The following is a 23740-nucleotide window of genomic DNA, read 5'->3' on the forward strand; positions in this document are numbered from 1 at the left end:
AAAAATATAACTTTATCCACAACTGTACAATATTAAGATTATCTACTATACCTACTGTGACAAATAGAAGATGTAACTATTGTTACATGTTCTTGCTAATGGAATTTCAATTTTTAAATTTCTCTTAGTAAATTAATAGGGCATTAACTATCAACTATTCCATGATTTGAGAGAATAAAAGATATTGGGTAATTTTATGCTTGGTTTGGAAATACAAAGTTTTATGGCAAAAATTTGGTTTAATTATTTTTATTAAGCTTATGGGCATTGACTATAAGGAAAGATCTATGAATATTTTGTATTTTTTAGGTGTGTGATCTCATTAGGGAAACACATGTAGTATGTTGCTTCGTTAAGAATGGTTTCCAAAAAAGAAACTGGAGAAGAAACTTTAAGGGGTATGGAAGCTTTCATGGCTATTCTTAGAAAGTTCCTGAATATCTGTATTACGCATGATATCCTCTACCACTGTGCCTCTTACTTTTCTTCTTCCAGTCATTGGAATGACTCCAACAGTACAGAGGCAGAAAGGAAATACATGTTCAGGGATCGGAGAGGCTTTTGAAAAAGTCCAAGACCCATTCTTTGATAGTGCTCCAAACCTGGCTAAACACAGCTGTCACAAAAGTTGTGCCACTGTGATCTATATTACAAGCTTTGTCTGCCTTCATACTCTGTAAAGAGAGAATTGAATTTGCTTTCAAAATTATTACGATTGCAAGACATATTGGGCTTGAATATTTTAGGGCAAACTTCCGATTTCCCCCTTTTTTTGCTGCAAAATTACTATACTGTAAAAAACTATATTACCATAGCGGCCAAAATGAACTGTGGTATCTTTTTGCATCTTAAAGCAACTTGCTCTTCTAGCTCAGGGAAGCAATACTCATGAGGTTTTTATTATAAAAAGAATGTTTTAGTAATTTCTACAATAGTTGCAGACCTTCAGAAAAACCAATCTCCCATAAAAATTGTTTTATTAAATAAAACATACTATTTTAATAGTATAAAATATCCATTTTCTATAAGTTCTCAGAGTACCAATTTGAAAATTATTTTGCTTATCATTTATTGATTCATTTCTCAAAGGGAATGTTCCTATTATTCCCATAGTAACAATTTGTAGTTAAGTTTAATATATGGGACAAGGAAAGAAAACAACTCTTTAAATTTTTATAATAGTTTTTTATAAGAAAAAGAAAAAATATATTCAATTACTTTCATTTTGATTTGTTTTGGTCTTAGTATGTACTTCTTATGAAATTTTAAATTATCTTAATAGAGAATATAATAATTCTAAGTTTAACAAAAGGAAGTAGGTAAAAAATATTGCATATAAGGAACAGAAAACAGTAGCAAGTTATGCTGAAAAGTATAATTAAGGAATTTTACAACTGGAAGTTCATACTATTTATGAGGCCCATTCTAGGACATAAATTTATTTTAGGACAAAGTCGAAATATCACACTTGTAAAATAATTCTGCTTAGGCCTACTGTTTAAAATACTATCGTTACAAATCAAGAAATTCATGACTGATATTCCTCATGTAAATAAAGTAACATTCATATTGAATCTGCATACACAATCTTTGCTCTAAATTGATGCTCAGTTAAAACTAACACAGAATGCAGACTTTAAGCTATACACCAATTTCCACAAGCCACATGATTTTCACTATTATCTTTTGCTTGAGGCTGCATACTTGGCAATTGTCTTAAACCAAACTTTCTTTTGAAGGAGTGGTAAAGAATTCCATTGTCTTTATAACTGTTCCAATGCTGATTCTAGGAAGCATATCACAATGTTAATTTCAAATTGATGTGCTTAGAGGTCTTTATTACGAATTTGTTTTAACATCTGAACATTTTTAACACTCATGTGAATGTTATTATAACTTTATTCTCTAACTTTCATGTATAATCTCAATTAAGAATGATTGAAATTGTGACATCAATATCACTGCAGAGTGAGCTCTTCCCGTAGTCTCTCCCTGCTAAGACATAATGAAAAGGACATTCATAAACAAACAGAGGACATTCTCACAACATCATAGATGTCTGAGAGATCGACACAGTCATATGTATGAAGGTGGTAGTGCAGGAACCCCCCAGAAGGCAGTGGAAAGAGGTAAGGAGACCTCCCCTCCCTCCCTGAGTGGTGGCAATCTAAGGTGTGGGACCTTGCCAGTGGCTGGTGCATGATACTGAGAGGAGAAGGGAGAAAAGGTAGCTCTTCATGGGAACACATGAGCTCTTGGAGTTGCCTCCCAGCCTGTGGGACTGATCCACACTGAGGCAGCTAAGCAATCGTGGGGGTGCCTACACCAAGTCAAGTAGTCCAAGCTGGCAGACAGTGAGTGCAGAGCAGGGACATGTGGTATTGTGCATGTGAAAGAAAGCACCCATCCTCCCCTCCTGCCTGGTCCACCAGCTCAGCCAGTCATTCAGAAGAGGGGATCACTCCAAAATGGCTTCACATATGGGTGTAAAGCAGCAGCGGCCAGCAGGCAAACACAGATAGGTCCAGTCAGCAGAGCTTCCAATAGACAGTCACATCTGCCAGGGGTTGCAGAGAGCTCAGAAGACACAGCTCCTGACCCCCCACCCCAGTGGTGGCAGGTGGAATCTGCTACCAGATACTACCACTATGCAATGGCAAAAGTTCACCCCATGGAATAGCATGAAGAGGTATATTAAAACTCCAGATCAGAAGGAAAATGACAAGTACCCAGAAATCAATCCTGAAATCACAGAAATTTACAATCTAAATGACAGAGAATTCAAAATAGCTCTCAGAAAGAAGCTTAAAAAGTTACAAGAAAACTCAGAAAGACAGTTTAATGATCTTGGGAATAAAATTAACGTACAGAAGGAATTCTTCACAAATGAGATTGAAACAATAAAAAAAAATCAGAAATGTTGGAGATGAAAAACACAACGAATGAGATAAAGGAAAATCTAGAGCCCTTAAAAAATAGAGCTGATATAATGGAGGACAGAACGAGTAATTTAGAGGACATAAATATAGAAATGCTGCAGATGGAGGAGAGAGAGAGCTAAGAACAAAAAGAAATGAAGAAACTCTCCAAGAAACATCTAACTCAATTAGGAAATGCAACATAAGGATTATAGGTATTCCAGAGGAAGAAGAGAGGGAGAAAGGAGTAGAGAGTTTGTTCAAAGAAATAACTGCTGAGAACTTTCCAAATCTTGGGAAGAAGCTGGAAGTATGTGTAAATGAAGTTAATAGAACTGCTAGTTATATCAACATAAAAAGACTTTTTCCAAGGCATATAGTAGTAAAACTGGCAAAAGTCAATGACAAAGAAAAAATATTAAGGGCAACAAGGCAAATGAAAATAACTTATAGAGGAAGGCCTATATCAGGCTTTCAGCAAATTTTTCAGCATAAATCTTACAGGCTAGGAGATAGCGGAATGACCTATTCAAAATTCTGAAAGACAAACACTTTCAGCCAAGAATACTCTATCCAGCAAAACTATCCTTCAAATACAATAGAGAAATAAAAACTTTCCCAGATAAACAAAAGCTGACAGAGTTAATTGCCACAAGACCCCGACTACAAGAAAGGATCAAGAAGGCCCTCATAACTGAAAAAAAAGAGAAAGACTTTAAAAAGCCTTGAGAAAAGAGATAAATAGACAGATAAAATCAGAAAACTGCAGTTCTCTGTCAGAACAGGTTAGCAAACACCTAACTAAAACATTAAAGATAAAGGGAAGGAAAGCATCAAAAATAACAATAATCACTTGATTTTAATCACAAACTCATAACACAAAATGCAATAAGTTGTAACAACGATAACTTAGATGGGGAAGAGAAAAGGGATGGAACCTGCTTAGACTACGGAAATAAGAGGCTATTAGAAAATGGACTATCTTGTCTATGAGATCTTTTATATAAACCTCACATTAAACACTAAACAAAAAATCAGAACAGAGATACAAATGATAAAAAAGAGGAAAACTGAAAAAGCCATCATACTGTTCATACAGTTCAGTTCATCAAACTGAACTGGCAGTTGGTAATACATGGGATGAGAAGCAGGGAAATATGGAACAACCAGAAAACAAGTGATAAAATGGCAGTATTAAATCCTCATATATCAATAATTACTCTAAATGTAAATAGATTGAATTCCTCAATCAAAAGTCACAGAGTGGCTGGATGGATTAAAAAAAAGACCTGATAATATGCTGCATCCAGGAAACGCATCTCAGCTCTAAAGACAAAAACAGTCTCAGAGTGAAGGGATGGAAGATGATACTCCAAGTTAAGGGCAAACAAAAGAACGTAGATGTTGCCATGATTATATCAGACAGAGTAGACTTCAAGATAAAAAACACAATGAGAGACACAGATGAACAGTATATAATGATAAAAGGGACACTCCACTGAGAGGATATAACATTTAGAAATATATATTCACCTAATATGGGAGCACCAAAGCACATAAAGCAACTATTAACACACCTAAAAGGAGAAATTAACAGCAACACAATAATAGTAGGGGACCTCAACACCCCATTTACTTCAACAGATATGTCATCCAGACAGAAAGTCAACAAGGAAATAGTGAAATTAAATGAAAAAGTAGACCAAATGGACTTAATAGATATATATAGAACACTCCATCCAAAAGCAGCAGAATATAAATTCTTCTCAAGGGCACATCGAGCATTCTCAAAGATAGATTATATGTTGAGAAACAAAGCAAGCCCCAATAAATTTAAGAAGACTGAAATCCTACAAAGCATCTTTTCTGACCATAATGCAATGAAACTAGAAATCAACCACAAGAAAAAAGCTGGGAAAGTGACAGATATGTGGAGACTAAACAACATGGTACTGAACAACTGAGGGATCATAGAAGAATTTAAAGAAGAAATCAAAAAATATTTGGAGAAAAATGAAAATGAAGATACACTATAACAACTCATATGGGTTGCAGCAAAAGTGGTCCTAAGAGGGAAATTCATAGCAATACAGGACTACCTTAACAAAAAAGAAAAATCTCAAATAAGCAATCTTAAACTACACTTAACAGAACTAGAAGAAGAACATATAAAGCCCAAAGTCAGCAAAAGGAAGGAAATAATAAAAATTAGAGCAGAAATAAATAAAATAGAAACCAAAAAAAAACAGTAGAAAGGCTCAATGAAACTAAGAGCTGGTTTTTGAGACTTTATCTTAGAGAAGATAAAGAAAATTGACAAACCTGTAGCCAGACTCACCAAGAAAAACAGAAGCCTCAAATAAATAAAATTAGAAATGAAAGAGGAGACATTACAACAGATACCACAGAAATACAAAGGATTATAAGAGAATACTCTGAAAAACTATATGCCAACAAATTGGATAATCTAGAAGGAATTGGAAAATTCTTAGACCCATATAACTTCCCAAAACTGAATCGAGAATAGAGAATCTGAATAGACCAATAACAAGTAAAGAGATTGAATCAGTAATCAAAATCCTCCCCCAAAATAAAAGTCCAGGACCAGATGGCATCTCTGGAGAATTCTACCAAATATTTAAAGAGGATTTAATACCTTTTTCTTCCAAACTATTCCAAAAAATAGAAGATGGAACACTTCCTAACTCATTCTATGAGGCCAACATCACTCTGATCTTAAAGCCAGAAAAGGACAATGCAAAGAAAGAAAATTACAGGCCAATATCACTGATGAACATAGATGCAAAAATCCTCAAAAAAATATTGGAAAACCAAATACAGAACTACATTAAAAGGATCACACACCATGATGAAGTGGGATTTACATCAGGGATGCAGGGATGGTTCAACATCCGCAAATCAATCAATGCAATACACATTAACAAAATGAGGAATAAAACCACATGATCATCTCAATAGATGCAGAGGAAGCATTTGACAAGATCCAACATCCATTTATGATAAAAACTCTGAATAAAATGGGTATTGAAGGAAAATTCCTCAAAATAATAAACTCATAGTCAACATCATATGCAATGGGGAAAAACTGAAAGCCATCCCTCTGAGACAAGGGTGCCCACACTTACCACTCTTATTCAACATAGTACTGGAAGTTTTGGCCAGAACAATTGGGCAAGAAAAAGGAATAAAAGGTATCCAAATTGGCAATGAAGAAATGAAATTCTCGCTGTTTGCAGACAACATGATTCTATATATAGAAAACCCTAAAGAATCCATCAAAAAAAAATTACAAATAATCAACTACTACAGCAAAGTTGCAGAGTACAAAATCAACTACAAAAATCTCTTGCATTTCTATACTCTAATAACAAACTAACAAAAAGAGAAGTCAAGAATATAATCTCATTTACAATCAAAACAAAAAGAATAAAATATCTAGCATAAAATTTAACCAAGGAGGTAAAAGACCTACTCACGGAAAACTATCAGACATTATTGAAAGAAATCGATGATGATGCAAACAAATGGAATGATATTCCATGCACATGGATTGGAAGAATAAAAATAGTTAAAATGTCCCTACTACCTAAAGCAATCTACAGATTCAACTCAATCCCAGTTAGAATCCCAATGGCGTTCTTCATGGAAAGAGAACAAAGAATCCCAAAATTCATTTGGGGCAACAAAAGATTCTGAATAGCTAAAGCAATCCTGAGAAAAAAGAACAAAGGTGGAGGCACCACAATACAATACAAAGCTATAGTAATCAAAACAGCATGGTACTGGCACAGAAACAGACAAACAGGTCAATGGAACAGAATTGAAAGCCCAGAAATTTAACCACACATCTACAGACAGCTAATCTTTGACAAAGGAGCTATAAACATAGGATGGAGAAAGTTCTATAAATGGTGTTGGGAAAACTGGACAGCCGCATGCAAAAGAATGAAAGTATACCATTATCTTTAGCCATACACAAAAATTAACTCAAAATTAATTAAAGACTTACAGGTAAGAGGTGAAACCACAAAACTCCTAGAAGAAATACAAGCAGTACACTCTTTGACATCAACCTTAGCAATATCTTTTCGAATAGCATGTCTACTCAGGCAAGGGAAACAAAAGAAAAAATAAACAAATGTGAAATCAACAGACTAAAGAGCTTTTGCAAGGCAAAGGAAACCATGAATAAAATGAAAAGACAACCCACCTACTGGGAGAAAATATTTGCAAATCATATATCTGACAAGGAGTTAATCTCCAAAATATATAAAGAACTCACATAACTCAACAACAAAATAACAAACAACATGATCAAAAAATGGGCAGAGGATATGAACAGACATTTTTCAAAGAAGATATACAGATGACCAACAGGCACATGAAAAGATATTCAACATCACTCATCATTAGGGAAATGCAAATCAAAACTACACTGAGATATCACTTTACACCCATTAGAATGGCTATAATTACCAGGACAAAAAATAACAAATGTTGGAGAGGATGTGGAGAGAAAGGAATGCTCGTGCCTTGTTGGTGGGAATGCAAACTGGTGCAGCCACTATGGAAAACATTACGGAGATTCATCAAAAAATTAAAAATAGAAATATCATGCAACCCAGTAATCCCACTACTGGTATTTATCCAAAGAACTTGAAATCAACTATTCAAAGAGACTTATGCACCTCTATATTCACTGCAGCACTATTCACAATAGCCAAGACATGGAAGCAACCCAAGTGCCCATCAACTGATGAATTGATAAAGAAGATGTGGTATACGTACAATGGAATACTACTCAGCCATAAAAAGAGACAAAATTGTACCAATTGCTACAACATTGATGGACCTTGAGGGTATTATTTTAAGTGAAATAAGCCACAAAGAGAAAGAGAAACACTGCATGATTTCACTCATATGTGAAAGATAAATAAACACATGGACAAAGCAAATAGATTAGTAGTTACCATAGGGGAAGGGGGTTGGGGGGGCATAAGGGGTAAAAGGGCACATATATATGGTGACTGACAAATAATAATGTACACCTGAAATTTCACAATGTTATAAACTATTATGACCGCAATAAAATAAAAGAATGATTTAATTCCTAAATCACTAAATATACATTATACGGCATAATTTTATAGTAAACTCTACCTGCATATAATTTTTTCCTGATTCTACATTTTTTAAAAAATGTCTTAACATTTAAATAATGGTCCTTCCTTTCACAGACATGTCATCTTTTACTTGGTACAAAACACGCTATAAATATGCTGTATTCTTTGATATTACAGATAATGAGACTTTCATTTAATTGCAGTATTGAACATTTTTGTCAAGATTATCTAAATATTTATAGGGAGATATTTTAAAACTTGTAAATAAAAACATTCACTTATGCTGTTTGTACAATCTTTGCTGCTGAATTTATTTTATAAATTTTGATTCAAATTCCAAACAATAAATTGTATCAAGTTTATCGGTGAGTCACAGAAATTTTCCACTCTTTCCCAAACAATTAAATCAAAGTCAGTACAATAAAAATACACTTTGAATTGTGTAGCTCTTTCATGTCCTGAGTTGAATAATTTGATCTCTTTATTCAATATTTTCTGATTCAAAGATAAATGCTATAAATGTTAATGGGGCCAAATCAGTTTCTAGACCTTTATTAACAGGAATGTGGCTTTCTTGATCTTTTGATAACAATTTTTCTTGGGCTGATATAATATATTCACAAAAAAGTAATTATTTTTCATTATAAACAATAAGTAAAATAATTTAAATCACAAAATAAAAAATATGCAAATTAAATAATGTTGGAAAAAACAATTATTGTTATATATCTCCACCTACTCTTGCATATAGACTGTTGACACCTTAAAGACATATATCCATTTGGGGGAATATTGGATGAAATTTGCTAAAGCCACACAGTGCTGAGATTACCAAGGGATTAGAGATCTGAGAACTAAAATGTAAGACTAGCAACCTCCAAATTGCCATTTGGGAGATGTTAGAATAACGTGTGTGGGGCTCTGGATTATGATTGATCTAACACTAAACATCATGCTGCATTAGACTGGGAGTCAATACGGTGTTTGAAGCCTTCCCCACCAAATATCATATATGTTATTTCTAATTTTTTCATTATGTCCATTGAAACAACATAGCATTTCAAAGATCACAGGAATTTATGATGAACCCAGCATCAGAGAAATGCGAGAATTGAATTTCCTTATGTAAATTCTACTAATTAACAAACAAATGAATGTTCACCTTTTTGCAATGTTCCTTCTGTCCTTCTAGATTTCTTTGGATAAACTGCAAGAAAAACAATATAGGTGTATCAATTACCATGATTGATAATATAATATTATGAATTTCAATTTAAAAAATTAGGATACTGTATCCATTACCATTAGAATTATTCCTATACATAATGTCAATAAATATATTTCTTTTCATTTTTTATAAAGATTAAATTATTTTAACATAATTAACTATGTTAAAAGTTTCTAACACATTTACAAAAATAAGAATTCACAGTGAACTCTGTTATTCAAAATATCTATGATCAAAATAATGTAAAATATGAAAGTAATTCAAATAGCCTGCTTTGCGCACAAAACAACTAATTTCTATAGAGTATTGGGAGTAGGGGTGGAAGAAGTCAGAACTATCTCCTTTTCTAATTCCTTCCCTGCCTCATTCTTAACTCAAATATAACTTTATTATTATTTCCAAGTACAGAGGAGAAATGAAGCAAAGTTATCTGGGACATATTTTTAGGTTTAGCCTCATAGAATTAATGCCATTACTCCACTCAAGAACTAGAACGCTTCTTGTCTTTGACTCATTATATTTCGAGAAAGGATTCTAAATTCTAATTTTAATGATAATGAATTTCAAATTGATATACGTGAAGTTTTAATTTGTTCATGTAAACATTAAGAAAGCTGAGTGATATTTATTTTGTTTTATAATCACTTGTATTACAGAGAAAAGCTTTGTTTGAGGCAGCTTATAATTAGTTAATTAGTTGTATGGTAAGGGAGAGGAGAGAGAGAGAGGGAAAGAGTGTTTTGGAGAGTAAAACACCCATGAAAGACAAGGTAATGGGGCCTATCTCCTTTTTGAGTTTTACTGTGTTTTATTCAGTAGTCTTTTAAAAAAGAAATATATATATATTTACAAAAGAAATACATATAATATATATTTAAAAGGTATATATAATTCTAATTCCATTTTAAATATTGTGATTTTTTTTGAATTGTAAATAACCAACCCCCAATTGCTGTTTTTTAATTAAATAGTGGATCATCATAATAAGCTTACATTAAAATGTTTTAATGTACTAATGTTACAGTTTTAATTTCTGAGGGCAAGGAAAGAATATATACATATAAATAGCATGTAAGACTAGAGCGCTGAATGATAATTTTTATTCTGTTTTATCCACTGATAACAGCCATGTGATGGGAACATAGAAATGCTTGGTTTCAATGTTCATGCAATATTAAAAGAGAGAACTATTTTGTTTGTTTGTCTCTGGTTTCATCTCAAGTCAGATTAATTCAGCTGGTATACACACAAACTCACTCAAATAAAGTGTTTTAGCCCATTGGAATTTTAACTGTATTTGTATTACTAATGATTATCTTTGAGGATTCTGAAATAACAACCATGGAAACCCTATTTAATGGATTTTTATGCCAATTACAGTCTGAAAAAATAGAAAGATAAGATTTACAGCAAATTACCCAAGTTATCATATTTTCCTAGATTTATGTATAACATAACATTTGTTAATGACATCTTAAGGAGAAATGAGAGTGTGCTTTACCAATTCCCATTGTACTAATTCTTTGAACTCTAACTTACATGAATTCACATTTTAAATATTTTATTATGAATATTAAAATGTAATATCCGACAAATTAAGTCATAATTATCTGATACATTTCAGTAATTGTAATGGGTTGTTTATCTCTCCCATTCTTTCTTCATCTTTTTGTCTCTTGTTGGAGAAGGGTAGGGTAAAATCTGAATGCTAACTTTTAATGTTTCTTATTTGTTGAAGTCAGCCTAGAAAATCCAAGCAGGTGGGAAAATGACTCTATGGGAAGAAGATTCTTGTTACCAAATAAGTATTCACAATTCCAAACAAATGAAACATGAAACGACAAAGTAAAAAATAAGAATGGAAAAAGCATTTACACAGCTGTTTAATACCCTGTGGAGAAAAGTTCCACCTAAATCCCCATGAAAAGCCACAAGTCACAGTAGCCCCATCAATAAAATAGTAATTAATATTAACAGCACACTGTCTAGAACCTTGAAAGACGTTTCAGGAATTGACGCTCCATGAATTTAAATGTAACACATTCAACCTCGCCGTAGAGGCTGAGAGTCTATAAAGCTAAGGGGACATTTGATCTCTTTCATCTAATTTGTTAATTTCCCACACTACATTACACCTATTCTTCAAAAAATAATAATCAAAGACAACGTTGTTGCTTAGGCTACAGAAAAAAAGCAACTAAACCAAAGGACAAATATTTTGAAAGTGAGGTATCTAGAAGCTATTTTACAAACTGTATCTTTATTTTTTAAATTTATTAACTTTGTTAACATGCCTCTATTATATAGGTAAATACACCAAACAAAATTATACATAGTTGGAAACAATAAAGCAACTTTACATCCAAAAGGACAGCTAGCATACATATCAAAGTAAACACACGCATAGTTTCTATTCTCTGAAATATTTGGCTTGCCTTTATTCTTAGGCATGGTAGTTTACAAACTACAGTTCTCATTGGTCTTCCCAAATAAAACAAAACTTCAGCTTCCAGGCCTTAATATATAAGATGTATCTCATATTTTGATTTTTTTATTCCCTATGCTCACACTATCTTCCCTTTATCCCTTGGAAAGTGATATGAATATCTATAATGAAACACTTAATTTACATCATTCTGTCAATAATTTATGCTTAAATAACATATATTAAACAAAAACCAACCAGAAATGCCTTGAAATAATGCCATTCTCCTTGTTACTGTAAAATAATTAGGTTCTCAGCAGAGAGAGGACCACTTTTGAGAGACTTCTATTATATTCCTATCTTATCATGGCAACTAAACAGCATTTTTTACAAATGAATAAAAATCTAAACAACTACTAGCATAATAAAATATATATATATAATTTCGCAATAGAGACATTAGCAGGTGTGACAGGATAAAATACCAACATGCTGATGTCATGATATTCTAATGTTTCCGGGCCCTTTCAAACCTACAGCCACATTATCTACCTGAAGGGATCTTTCCCTTGAACGAGTGATGTAAATACTAGTTTAAACAAGACTAATGGTTGTGGTCTATGTCATCAGCACGTCTTCAATGTGCACATGAAGAAAGTGAGCTTCAGAGAGTTAAGTGACAGTCAGGACTGAAACAAACAAAGCTTTATCAAGTTTATTTTTTTTTCATTAAATTGTTTTTCTTATTATAAAAATAGTATGTCTATCTTCATAGAAAATCAGTTAACTATGGTTGTGTGGTCTATTTCTAGACTGTTTATTGTTCCATTGATTTCTATCTATCCTTATGCCCATATCATCCTGTCCAATTTTGGCAGCTGTAACCTAACTCCTAAAATCAGACAGTGTACTGTCCTTTAAAGCTGCTCTTTCGTTCAGAATTGTTTTACCCATTCCAGGTCCTTTATATTGGCTATCAATTTTAGAGTTGATTAATTAATGAATATAAAACCAGAATGGAATTTGCTGGAATTTGATTGGTAGAGAGTAGAATTTCCAGATCTATTTCGGGAGAAGTTACATCTTAACAATAACGTCTTTCAATCTATTAATATATTTTATATGTGTGTTTTTTATGTGATTGGGTTTTCTCTCAATAAAGTTATGCTTGCTTTCCAAACTGTTTGTACTTTTTTCTTTTAATGCACTGGCTAGGACCTCCATTAGAGGGTCTAAAATAAGTGGTGTGTGAACATCGTTTATCTTGTTCCCAATCTTAGGAGAAATGCATTCATTCTTTCACCATTATGTATGATGTTGGCTGATGATGTTTCATAGGTGTCCTTTATCAATTTGAGGATATTCTTATTATGAATTGCTGTTTAATTTTGTTAGTTGCTTTTCTACATCTTTTGAGATGTTCATATGTTTTTTCTCCTTTAATTGATTAATATGGAGATTAAATTTTGAATATTTAACCAATCTTGCAAGCTTGCATCAACCACACTTGGTCATAATATATTGTCTGTTCATATTGTCCTAAATTTGATTTGCTATTATTTTGTTAAGATTTTTTGTGACTATATTCATGATAGAAATTGGGTCTGTAGTTTTCTTTCATGAATTGTCTTTATCTGGTATAATATGAAGGTAATGCTGACTTCATATCATAAATTGGGAAGTGTTTCTTCCTTTTCAATTTCTGAAAGAATTTGTATTGAATTTACATTATTTCTATCTTTTTTTTCTCCCCAAAGCCCCAGTACATAGTTGTATATCCTAGATGTAAGTCATTCCAGTTCTTCTATGTGGGATGGCACCACAGCATGGCTTGATGAGCGGTGTGCAGGTCCACGCCCAGGATCCGAACCAACCAGCAAACCCCAGGCCGCTGAAGTGGAGCGTGCCAACTTAACCACTCGGCCATGGGGCTGGCCCCCTGTCATTTCTATCTTAAATGTTTTATAGAATTCACCAATGAAATCATCTAGGCCTGGAGTTTTCTTTGTTGGAAGTTTTTTATTTGCAAATCTAATTCACTTAATATAGAGAGAGCTATTCAGATTTTCTATTCTTTTTCTTGTGATAGTTTGAATAATGTTTATCTTTCAAGGAATTGTCTGTTTTATCCAAGTTGTTAAATGTATTGGCACCAATTTGTTTATAATATTCCATTATTATCTTTTTAGTGTTCACACGAACTGTATCTATGCTTTCATCCTGATATTGGTCCTTTCTGTTCTCTCTCTGCTAGAGCAGTATTACTTTTATTGATATCTTCTAAGAACTACCTTTTAGTTTCATTGATTTTCTCTACTGTTTGTCCATTTTCTATGTCAATGATTTCTGCTTATTTTTATCATTTTCTTCTTTTACTTATTATGGGTTTAATTTACTCTTCTTTTTCTAGTTCCTTGAGGATCACACTTAAAAATGTATCTTAAACTTTTTGTTCTTATAGTAAAATATTTATAGCTAGAAATTTTTCTCTAAGCACTGCTTTAGTTGCATCCCACAGATTTTGTAGCTTGTGTTTTTGTCATCATTTGGCTCGCAATATTTTTCATATTCCAAATATTTGGGGTTTATAAGGCATTTTTCTATTATTGATTTTTAATTTAATTCCCCTTCTGTTACAGAAATACTATGTATGATTGTAATACTTTTAAATTTAATTAAGAAATTTGCTCCTACATATGGTCTGTCTTGGTGAATGTTTCACGTGCACTCAAAATAAAGGTATGTATCCTGCTGTTGTTGAGGAGAGTGTTATATAAATGTCAACTATGTGAAGTTGGAAGATAGTGTTGTTCAAGTCTTATATATCTAGACTGATTTTCTGCTTGCTTGTTCTATTAAGTACTGAAAAGTGTGTATTGAAAAATCTAAACTGAACTGAGAAACGATTCCTCATTTAACTTCTGTCAACTTTTTCTTTGAAAAATTTGAAGTTCTGTAATTGAGGCATACACATAGACACTGAGGATTGTTATTAATTGGCTCTCATCCTTGTATCTTCCCTTTCTTCTGCTGTTATCTCTTTTTCTGTAGTCTACTTTTCTTGACCATTCTTATGATTAGTGTTTGCAGGGTATATCTTTTTCTATTCTTTCTCTTTTAGCTGTGTCTTTATTTTTAAGATGTCTTTTCCATAGGGGCTGGCCCAGTGGCACAGCAGTTAAGTTCACACGTTCCACTTCAGTGGCCCGGGGTTCACTGGTTAGGATCCCGGGTGCGGACATGGCACCTCTTGGCAAGCCATGCTGTGGTAGGCATCCCATGTATAAAGTAGAGGAAGATGGGCATGGATGTTAGCTCAGGGCCAGTCTTCCTCAGCAAAAAGAGGAGGATTGGCAGTGGATGTTAGCTCAGGGCTAATCTTCCTCAAAAAAAAAAAGATATCTTTCCCATAAACAACATGTAGTTCTTGATTTGCTTTGTATATTGACTAATATCTGCCTTTTAATTGGAGCAATTACACCATTAAATGTTAATGTAATTATCATTATGGTTGAGTATAAATCCCTAGCTATTTTTTTCCCACTGTTCATCTGTTTTTTGTGCCTGTTTCCCTATCTTCTTTAGAATTGAGTATTTTAATGACAATTGTATCTTCATTAGTGATATAGGCCTATTTGCTATATCTCCTTGTTTTATTTTTAATGGTTTTTCTAGGGCCTTTAATACATATCTTTAACTTACAACAATTTGGCTCCCGGTAGTTTCCACCACTTTCACCAACAGCGTCAGAACGTTACTGCAGTAATGGCGAATTTCCCCCTCTTTCTTACGTGCTGTAGTTTTAAATCCTTTAATACTACTTGCAGTGCAGGTCTGCTAGCAATAAATTTTCTCAGATATTGTTGATCTGAAAAAGTGTTTATCTCCATTTTAAGGGTACTTTAATAGATCTAGATTACTAATTGGCAGTTAATCTTTTTCCTTCAGCTCTTTAAATAAGTTTCATTTTCCTCTCTTGTGAATCTTCTCTTGATGAGAAATTTGTGATTCTCTTGATCTTATACCTAATGTATCATTTTCATAACTCCTTTTAAGATTTAGTTTTTATCCCTGATTTTCAGCAATTTGATTATTCTATTTATTTGTGTGGTCTTCTCTTTGTTGGTGTTTATTCTTTTTTGGATTCATCAAGGCTCTTGGTTCTACAAGTTACAGTTTTCAGCAATTATTTGTTCATGTATTTCTTCTGCTCCACCCCAAGGACACCTATAACACATTTTGATAGAATTCTTGATATTGTCTTGTGGGTTATTGGACTATATTCTTTTTTGCTTGTATATTTAGTTTTTTCCCACTGTGCTTAATTGTCAACCGTTTCTATTGCTCTGTCTTTAAGTTTATTGACCTTTTCTTCTATAATGTCTAATGTGCTCTCAAGTGCATCTGGTGAATTTCCTATTTTATATATTGTATTTTTATATATTGTACTTTTCAGGTTTAGAAGTTTGATTTAGTCCTCTTTTATATATTCCATTTTTCTCCTTATTATGTTCATGTTTTCTTTAAATCTTTTAGCATATTTATAACAACTATTTTAAAGTCCTTGTCTGCTAATTCCATTGCCTCTGTCACTTCTCTGTTTCAACTAAGTAATTGCTTTAAGCTTCATTATGGTAAGTCTAAACTGGCCCTTATACTAGGTCTAATTTAGTCTTAGTACTAAATTAAATGCTAAATTTCTCTCAGTCAGGTGGGAGCTCTGGGAATTTTTCCATTTACAAATCCCTGTAATTATTTTCTCAAACACAAAATTTCACCAATTGCATTCAGCTTTATTATTCAGAGACAAACCCAAAGGGACCCTTATCCAGATTTTTGTACTTTTTCTTGACATATGTACATTCTCTCCCACATATTTTCCCCCCAAACTCAGTCACCTCAGTCTCCTAATCTCCAATTCCATAACCTCCACCAGGGAGACCCCCACGGCTGTACTTGGGCTCCTCTCCTTTTACTGTGGTCCAGAAGTGCCTTCAAGTGGAAAGCTGGGAGGACTGGAGGATCCCCTCACGTGTTGCCCTTCTCTCAGAGATCACAGTCCTGCACTGACTTTTGATCAATGTCTGCAAACAGTTGCTTCATATATTTTGTCCAATTTTCTAGTTATTTATATTAGGAGAGGAAGTTTAGTTCCAGTTACTTCATCATTGCTGAAGATGGAATTTTCTCCTTGGGTGATATTTTAAAAGCCTGGAAATATTTTTTCTATATGCTAGCTTTATCCTTAACAGTAGTTTGCCACATAAAACACTCAGATATTCAAACAATAATATCAAGTGGTTTTTGAAGAGATAATGGATAGATGGGGCAAGAGACATATTTATATGCTAGGCGGTAATGATGCTTGAGAAAACATTATAAGCAGGGCAGTCACTGAAGAACAAAATGATTATATTTGATTAATTTCTTTTTCTTTTTTTTTGGGGGGGGGGGGAGGAAGATTAGCCCTGAGCTAACATCCTCTGGCAATCCGCCTCTTTTTGCTGAGGAAGATTGGCTCTGAGCTAACGTCCATGCCCATCTTCCTTTAATTTATACGTGGGATGCCTGCCACAGCATGGCTTGATAAGTGGCACATAGGTCTGTGCACAAGATTGGAACCAGCAAACCCCAGGCTGCCAAAGAGGAGAATGCTAACTTAACCACTACACCACCAGGCCAGTCCCAGTATATTTGATTAATATCTAAAGAAAAGGGTAACTTTTGACACCTTTGATTCATGAATTTATAAAAAAGAAACAAGTATGTATTTCAAGGAAGAGGCTAGTTGATGGAAATAAGTAGCTGCCAAACGAAAAAGCGGGGATTACAAAGAATGAGGCATCCAAGCCTCTAGCCACGGTGCTGAACCTGAGTGATATTCAGATCAACACAAAAGATGATTTGGCCCAGTATGGAAGAGAATGGGTATAGAAATCAGTGATGAGTGGCAAATGACCTGACAATCACAAAAACTAAAGGCACCACAAGGGACCACTGACCTGCCTAATCTGTGTCAGTAACATTTCCAGCACATCTATGGAGAGGAAAGAAGGAAATAAGTGCGCTGAAGTCAAAGAAATATATTCACATCAATTCCTTTCTGTCAGCTCTGGAGCATACAACAAAGCAACTCAGAGTCACAGAGGAGAGAAGTGCTCTCTTTTCACCACATTGAGGTTTTCCCACAGGCCAAGAGCATCGTGATGCCAAGGCTGTTTTGTAAAAGCTGTTTGGAAAGCATTACCAGAGGGAGAATGCAGAGCCGCCTGCTTTGCAAAAAACAAGACACCTAGTGTTACTTAAGGATACCACTGCTATAGCTGTACAATTCAATTCAACGAGCTCTAAGAACATGCGAGGGGGGAATTTGGAGCTAGAAACTTGGGATATAAAGAGAACACAGATTCTTCTATCCTTCAAGTAGCTCACAATTCAGAAGAATAAAACAGATAAAAACATTCAAAATTTGAACCAGTAATTCTTTGGAATTGATCTCAGTGGGAAGCGGTAAAACTAGGCAAAACACCGTAATTTGTAAAATTTGCAAAAAAAAAATGTTGTTTTAATAGGATTAAAGCAGAATAAAATTGTCCAATAAGGGTTATTAACAATATAACGTGATGTGCTTTTAAACCTTATAACTTAATAAAAAAATGAAAAGTTGGGTTCAGTAAAGTCTTCGTGGGTCAGCAAGGATGATATTTTCTTTTCTACAGTCTTCCAAGTTTCCAAAGAGAACGACTTAACTTTCATATATATACTTCTACTTCCTGATGCAGCTTAGAATTTTCTAATTAGTAGCTACTGAGAGCCTCAAAGTGGATTCTCAGGTTCATTATCTTGGAAGGAGACAGCTATGAGATCATTGTATTGATAAAAGAAAGTCTAAGTCAGTGTGACAAACAATTTCTTAGCCACTTAGAGAGGCTGAATTACACTCATATCACTGCAGATATAAAACCCATCCTGTAAACTTAAGGGTTTGTCTTCCCTCTTTATTGTGGAGAAGAGTGTAGGACAATAGGCTTAAGGTATGTTAAATGACTGATATGACAAAAATGAAAAGCAATAGTTGAAAAGGAAAGCTGAAAAAGTAAAAAAGAAAATTCCTTGGAATGTCAAAGTAGTTTTAATTTTTTTTTCTAGAATTATCAAATCTATGGTTATATCTAATAAGTCTAAAGGCTCCTGGCTGATAACTGCCTCCAGACACCTACCTCTTATACACTTTTCTTTGCACTCTTCCAGGCTTTCAAATCGATTCTGATTGCCTTCACATCCCCCGTATACAAATTCTTCACACTGCTGAGTATGAATATTGAAAAAAAATCTCTTGATCATTGCCCTGCATGGGCCATCATCCGCTTTCAACGCACAAAACGAATGCAGAGGTTTCAGTGGTGGTAACTCAGCATCTACAAGGTAAAAACAAAAGATGTAACATAAAATCCTTCATCAACCCTGTAGGAATATTCTTTATTTCCTTTTTAATACATCTTAATTTTAAGGAAAAGTACAACAATAAAACAGGCCGATATAAGAAACTATGAAAAGTTATTCAAAATTATCAAAAAGGTAGATAAAGTTTATAAACTCATCAAATGAGACAGGTCATATCAAACTTTATTAATCAACTGTTATTACTAATTAATGATTAATTATGATTAACTATTATTAATCAACTATTAAAGGAAAATGTAGAATAATTTCTCTAGACTTTTTTTATAAATATGGCTTACACCTGTACCAGTTGACCCATATGGAATTGAGCAGTAGTTGTAAGATAGCTGATGTGTTGGCATCACCAGTAAGTAGAGACCTCTGTTTTAATTCAGCAGTTTTTAAGGGCAGACGTTAATGGACAATCTTTTTGAGTTCCTCTCCCTAATTCACTGTTGTGTCATTTTTACACAAAAAACAACTCTTTAAAAGCAACAGTATCAGGGTTCCTACAAGACACCAATCCACATGAAAACAAACCAAAATAAGCAACAGTATATTTATACTCGTGTATATATATATACATATATATATCATACTATATTAAAATATTCCCTAATTATGAAAATTTAGGTGTTTGATATTACGAATATATATATATATATATATATATATATATATATATATGCTTTTACTTACCACGATTGGTTTTTAACAACGGTGAGAAAACTTAAACAATGCTTTCTATGTTTTAAAATAGAATGAGGCAATTCTGTTGACCTTGAGTTATAATTTCTCCCTAAATGTTTAGTCACTTATTTGCATCACAGAAGAGTTTCCTATCTTGGGAAGGGGCTTGTACATACAGGAAACTCAACTAAGATGTTTAAAATTGATTTTTATCATGTCTAATAATATTAATAGAGGGAGGCCTGACTTTAATTAAGTTGCATTTGTCTACAGAATCGGCCAGTAAGATAGACACTGAAAATTCTGGATGGTACAACCAACATAATAACGACCAAAGGATGCCGTATAATAGTCCTCGGGGATTGCCTATGTGTTGAGTCTCTGTTCTTTGTCTTTCACTATTTACCATGATTCCTTGTGGAGGATACAAAACCGGAAAATGATCTAAACCGAAGCAGCCCTTTAGAGGGCAGCAGTATCCTATTGAATGAAAACCAAGTTTAAGTATCTTTGAAAAAAGTGCTTTAATGCACTATAAAATGATTTACTTTGAAAAAGGAAACATGAATGGATGTCACCTTAATACTTTCACATAAAATATTTTAAAAACATGAAGTAAAGGATAGGTTTGTGGGTGTATGACATCTAGAATGAAATCAATTTTAATTTTCCTATAATTTCAAAACTGAATTTTTTGAAAGAGAAAAACGTATATCATAAAAGTTGAATTAGATAATTTTATTGTCTCTTTCACCCTTAATATTTTATCCTAATGATCTACACTGAATTAATGTCAAGTATTAGCCATATTTCAAATAATGTTAAGAGTTTTTGTAAAAAAGTAATTGGAATGTTATTTTTTATTTTCTGAGTTATAAAAAGATAAGTAGGCCTTGCATTCAAATATAGCTGGTATTATTATGCCGCTTGATTCATTTGACACTATTTATGAATAAGTGAATTTTATGTCAACCACTAATGCAACTTTTAATTTAAAAACTCCGAGGTTAATTTATAAAATACCATATTTCATATTACCATTTTGATTTCTCTGATAACAGAATTGACTATTTTTTTCAACTGAAATAAATTAAGCAGATGGAATGACAGAACAGAAATTTTCAGGCCCCAAACTTGATAAGGTCAAGTAACGAGTAACAGAGATTTGTTATGATACACATACCTTTGTCAACAAAAGACAGGGGAACTTTTAGAACCAAACACAGTTTTCATGAACTGGCTAATTAGCAAGCTGTAACACTGGTCAAATCTTTAACAGTGAATTTTTTGCACCTATGCATTTGTGTGTTTTCAGCTTCCTGTGGGTTATGTTCAATTGGCAAAATATCATTTAGGTGCTTACCAATATGATGTTTTTTATAATTTTTACACCAATTATATAGTGTCCCTAAAGCCAGTCAATCTCTATAAAATATACATAAATAACTTTATCAAAGTAAGTTAATAACTATTGATTATCATATAAATATTTAAATCTCATTTCTTTTTCTTCCTAATTATTTACCTAACATTTTATGCTGATGAACTTACTTGAAATTAATTAGCTGTAAAAGATCCCTGAAGGCATATCAAAAGTTTTTAGCACTTAGAAAAATGGATACTTCAGATTTAGAATTTTCCTTAAATGTTTGTAGACTTCCTTGACATTCCTTATTTTTCTTAAATTATATACACAAGTACTTTTTTCTATAGAAATTCGTAATATATAAAATAACATTTGAGTGTTGATGAAAGCATTTTTTACAGATAAATCTCTCTATATAAACAAAAAATGACTTATGAAACAATGTTTCCCTCTTCATCATTGAAGTTATGTCAGTTTGAATTAAAAAATAATTGAAAGCATTTTCTAGTAGTACGTTTATGACTGTAAATGCTTTTTATATTCTCTTTTGTTGCTTAAAGGTTGGGAATTCTATAAGTGACAGCCTGAGTTGTTAAAAAGTTGTGAGAAGCTAGAAAACTTTGCATCAAAGACCCTGAGTGGTGCCTCTGACTGACAGCAGGCCCACGATGGCAGTATCGAATTAGCGCTGTGTATTTGCTCCACATGCATTTTTACAGGATGGACAAAATTTGACCTATCAGTTCTATAAATATCTGATCTTAGAATTAGACCTCAGAAGTCACATAAATAATTTTGAGAAATGAACTAGGAATAAAAGTATTCTGACATTTTGAATCTTACGGCTATATACCATTATCTCAGAAATTCCTATAGCACTTCTCACATCACCTGATGGTCCTGATTCCCACGTTAATGTTACTTTAGAACTTTGCAGACACCCGACGACTGAAGAAGGGCTTCAGACAGGCTCCTTTAACACAGATCTCCCCCTGGAGAGCACAGGGAGCTTCACCTGGGTTGCCATATATGTGCAGGAAAACTATTTCTTATAAATCAGTAATGTATATCAGTTCTTTCTCATTGATGATTCCTCTGCTTTTGACTCTTAATATAGTTGATATTCCTTATCATCATGCCAAATCTTTTCTTTCACATTTTGCCTGTTAAGGATATGCAACCCGAAGTTCAACCTGCTATTTAGTAATTGTGCCACGAGGTGGCGGCAGTGCACCACAAACACGAAAGATAATGCCCAGTAATTGCAGCACTCCTCCCAGTACTAACCACAGCTAATGTCGTTTACTGAGTGATTACTATGATCCAGACATTTTGTAATTATATTATTTAATGATCACAACAACCTTCTGACTTAGGTATTATCTCCAATTTGTAAATTATATAGAAAGCACTGCAGGGGCTGTAGTGGTTAAGCTTGTGCCCTCCACTTTGGCGGCCTGGGGTTCACGGGTTTGGATCCCAGGTGCAGACCTATGCATTGCTCATCAAGCACATACAAAATAGAGGAAGATTACCACAGATGTTAACTCAGTAACAATGATAGTTCAGTGACAATCTTCCTCAAGCAAAAAGAGGAAGATTAGCAACAGATGTTAGCTCAGGGCCAATCTTCCTCATCAAAAAAAAAGCACTGCAGAAATTTAATTGCTCAGTTCACACCATAAGTGATGGCTTTGGAATTGACTCCCACATAGTTTTACATCAGATATGTCACACCTTCTTAGTAACTGAGTAATAATGTCACAGATCTCTATAATTGAGAATCCTAAATTGGCATTTAAGTGAAGCACATAGACTTATATAATTTCCAGTCAATTAATAAAGTTTTTTTCTAAAATTCAGTTTATAAAAACTAAAAAAGCTTTCAATGATGAAAGTAGGTGATGATTTTATACCAATTTCCTAAGGAAAATGCTAAGAATTAACTTTTATTAACTGTATCTTATTATTAGCTAATTATTTTTCTTTACCATTCGAATTTTAATGTATTTCTTACCTGAATCTTGTATTAGAATATCCTTTTGTGCAGTGAGCTTGGGACCTACACCGGGGCGCAGCATCCCTGAGGTAGAGGAGTGATCAGGCCTGCCCTCTTGGACACAGCACCAGCCCACTCCACTCAAAAGGATGGAAATCGCCCTTGTTTTCATTTCTTAATTTTTGAGAGTTAACGATCGTGGGTCGAGCCTGTGGCAGGCACTGTGCTGCCATGGTGGATATGAGAGTAAATATATGGCAGCAGTACCCTCTCTTTCATGGGGCATCCAGACACTGAAGATTACATGTATAAATATTCACGGAGCTCAGGAAGCTGCACGAGCCTATAATCAGACTCTTAAGTTTGTTGAGGGGGTCAGGGATAACTTTCCTGAGACAAAACTGAGACGTGAAGACAGTGTTGACAGTGACACGGGTCTGCCCAAGGCCGTGAAATTGGAAAACACATGGAGGGCAATGTAACAGGAATTTAACCTGATGCAGTGAGATAAACAGAATTATGGTTTA

The 23740-nt window shown here is 33.7% G+C and overlaps 1 protein-coding gene across 5 annotated transcripts in view; it reads right to left on the reverse strand.

Moving 5' to 3' along the window:
* The window catches only part of TFPI (tissue factor pathway inhibitor), a 75839-nt gene that overhangs the window by 17474 nt on the left and 34625 nt on the right, over positions 1–23740 (reverse strand). For all 5 annotated transcript variants that reach the window (XR_011528476.1, XM_008518559.2, XM_070580398.1 and 2 more), the window contains exons 3-4: positions 18936–19133; positions 9225–9269 (exon numbers count right to left, since the gene is read on the reverse strand). Coding sequence is in view for 4 of the 5 variants with exons in the window: in XM_008518559.2 (XP_008516781.2) it covers positions 9225–9269; positions 18936–19133 (243 nt within the window). In the remaining variant the exon portion in view is untranslated. The remainder of the gene's footprint in view (positions 1–9224; positions 9270–18935; positions 19134–23740) is intronic.

Source organism: Equus przewalskii, chromosome 17, assembly GCF_037783145.1.
Source record: "Equus przewalskii isolate Varuska chromosome 17, EquPr2, whole genome shotgun sequence".
Classification (NCBI taxonomy): Eukaryota; Metazoa; Chordata; class Mammalia; order Perissodactyla; family Equidae; genus Equus; species Equus przewalskii.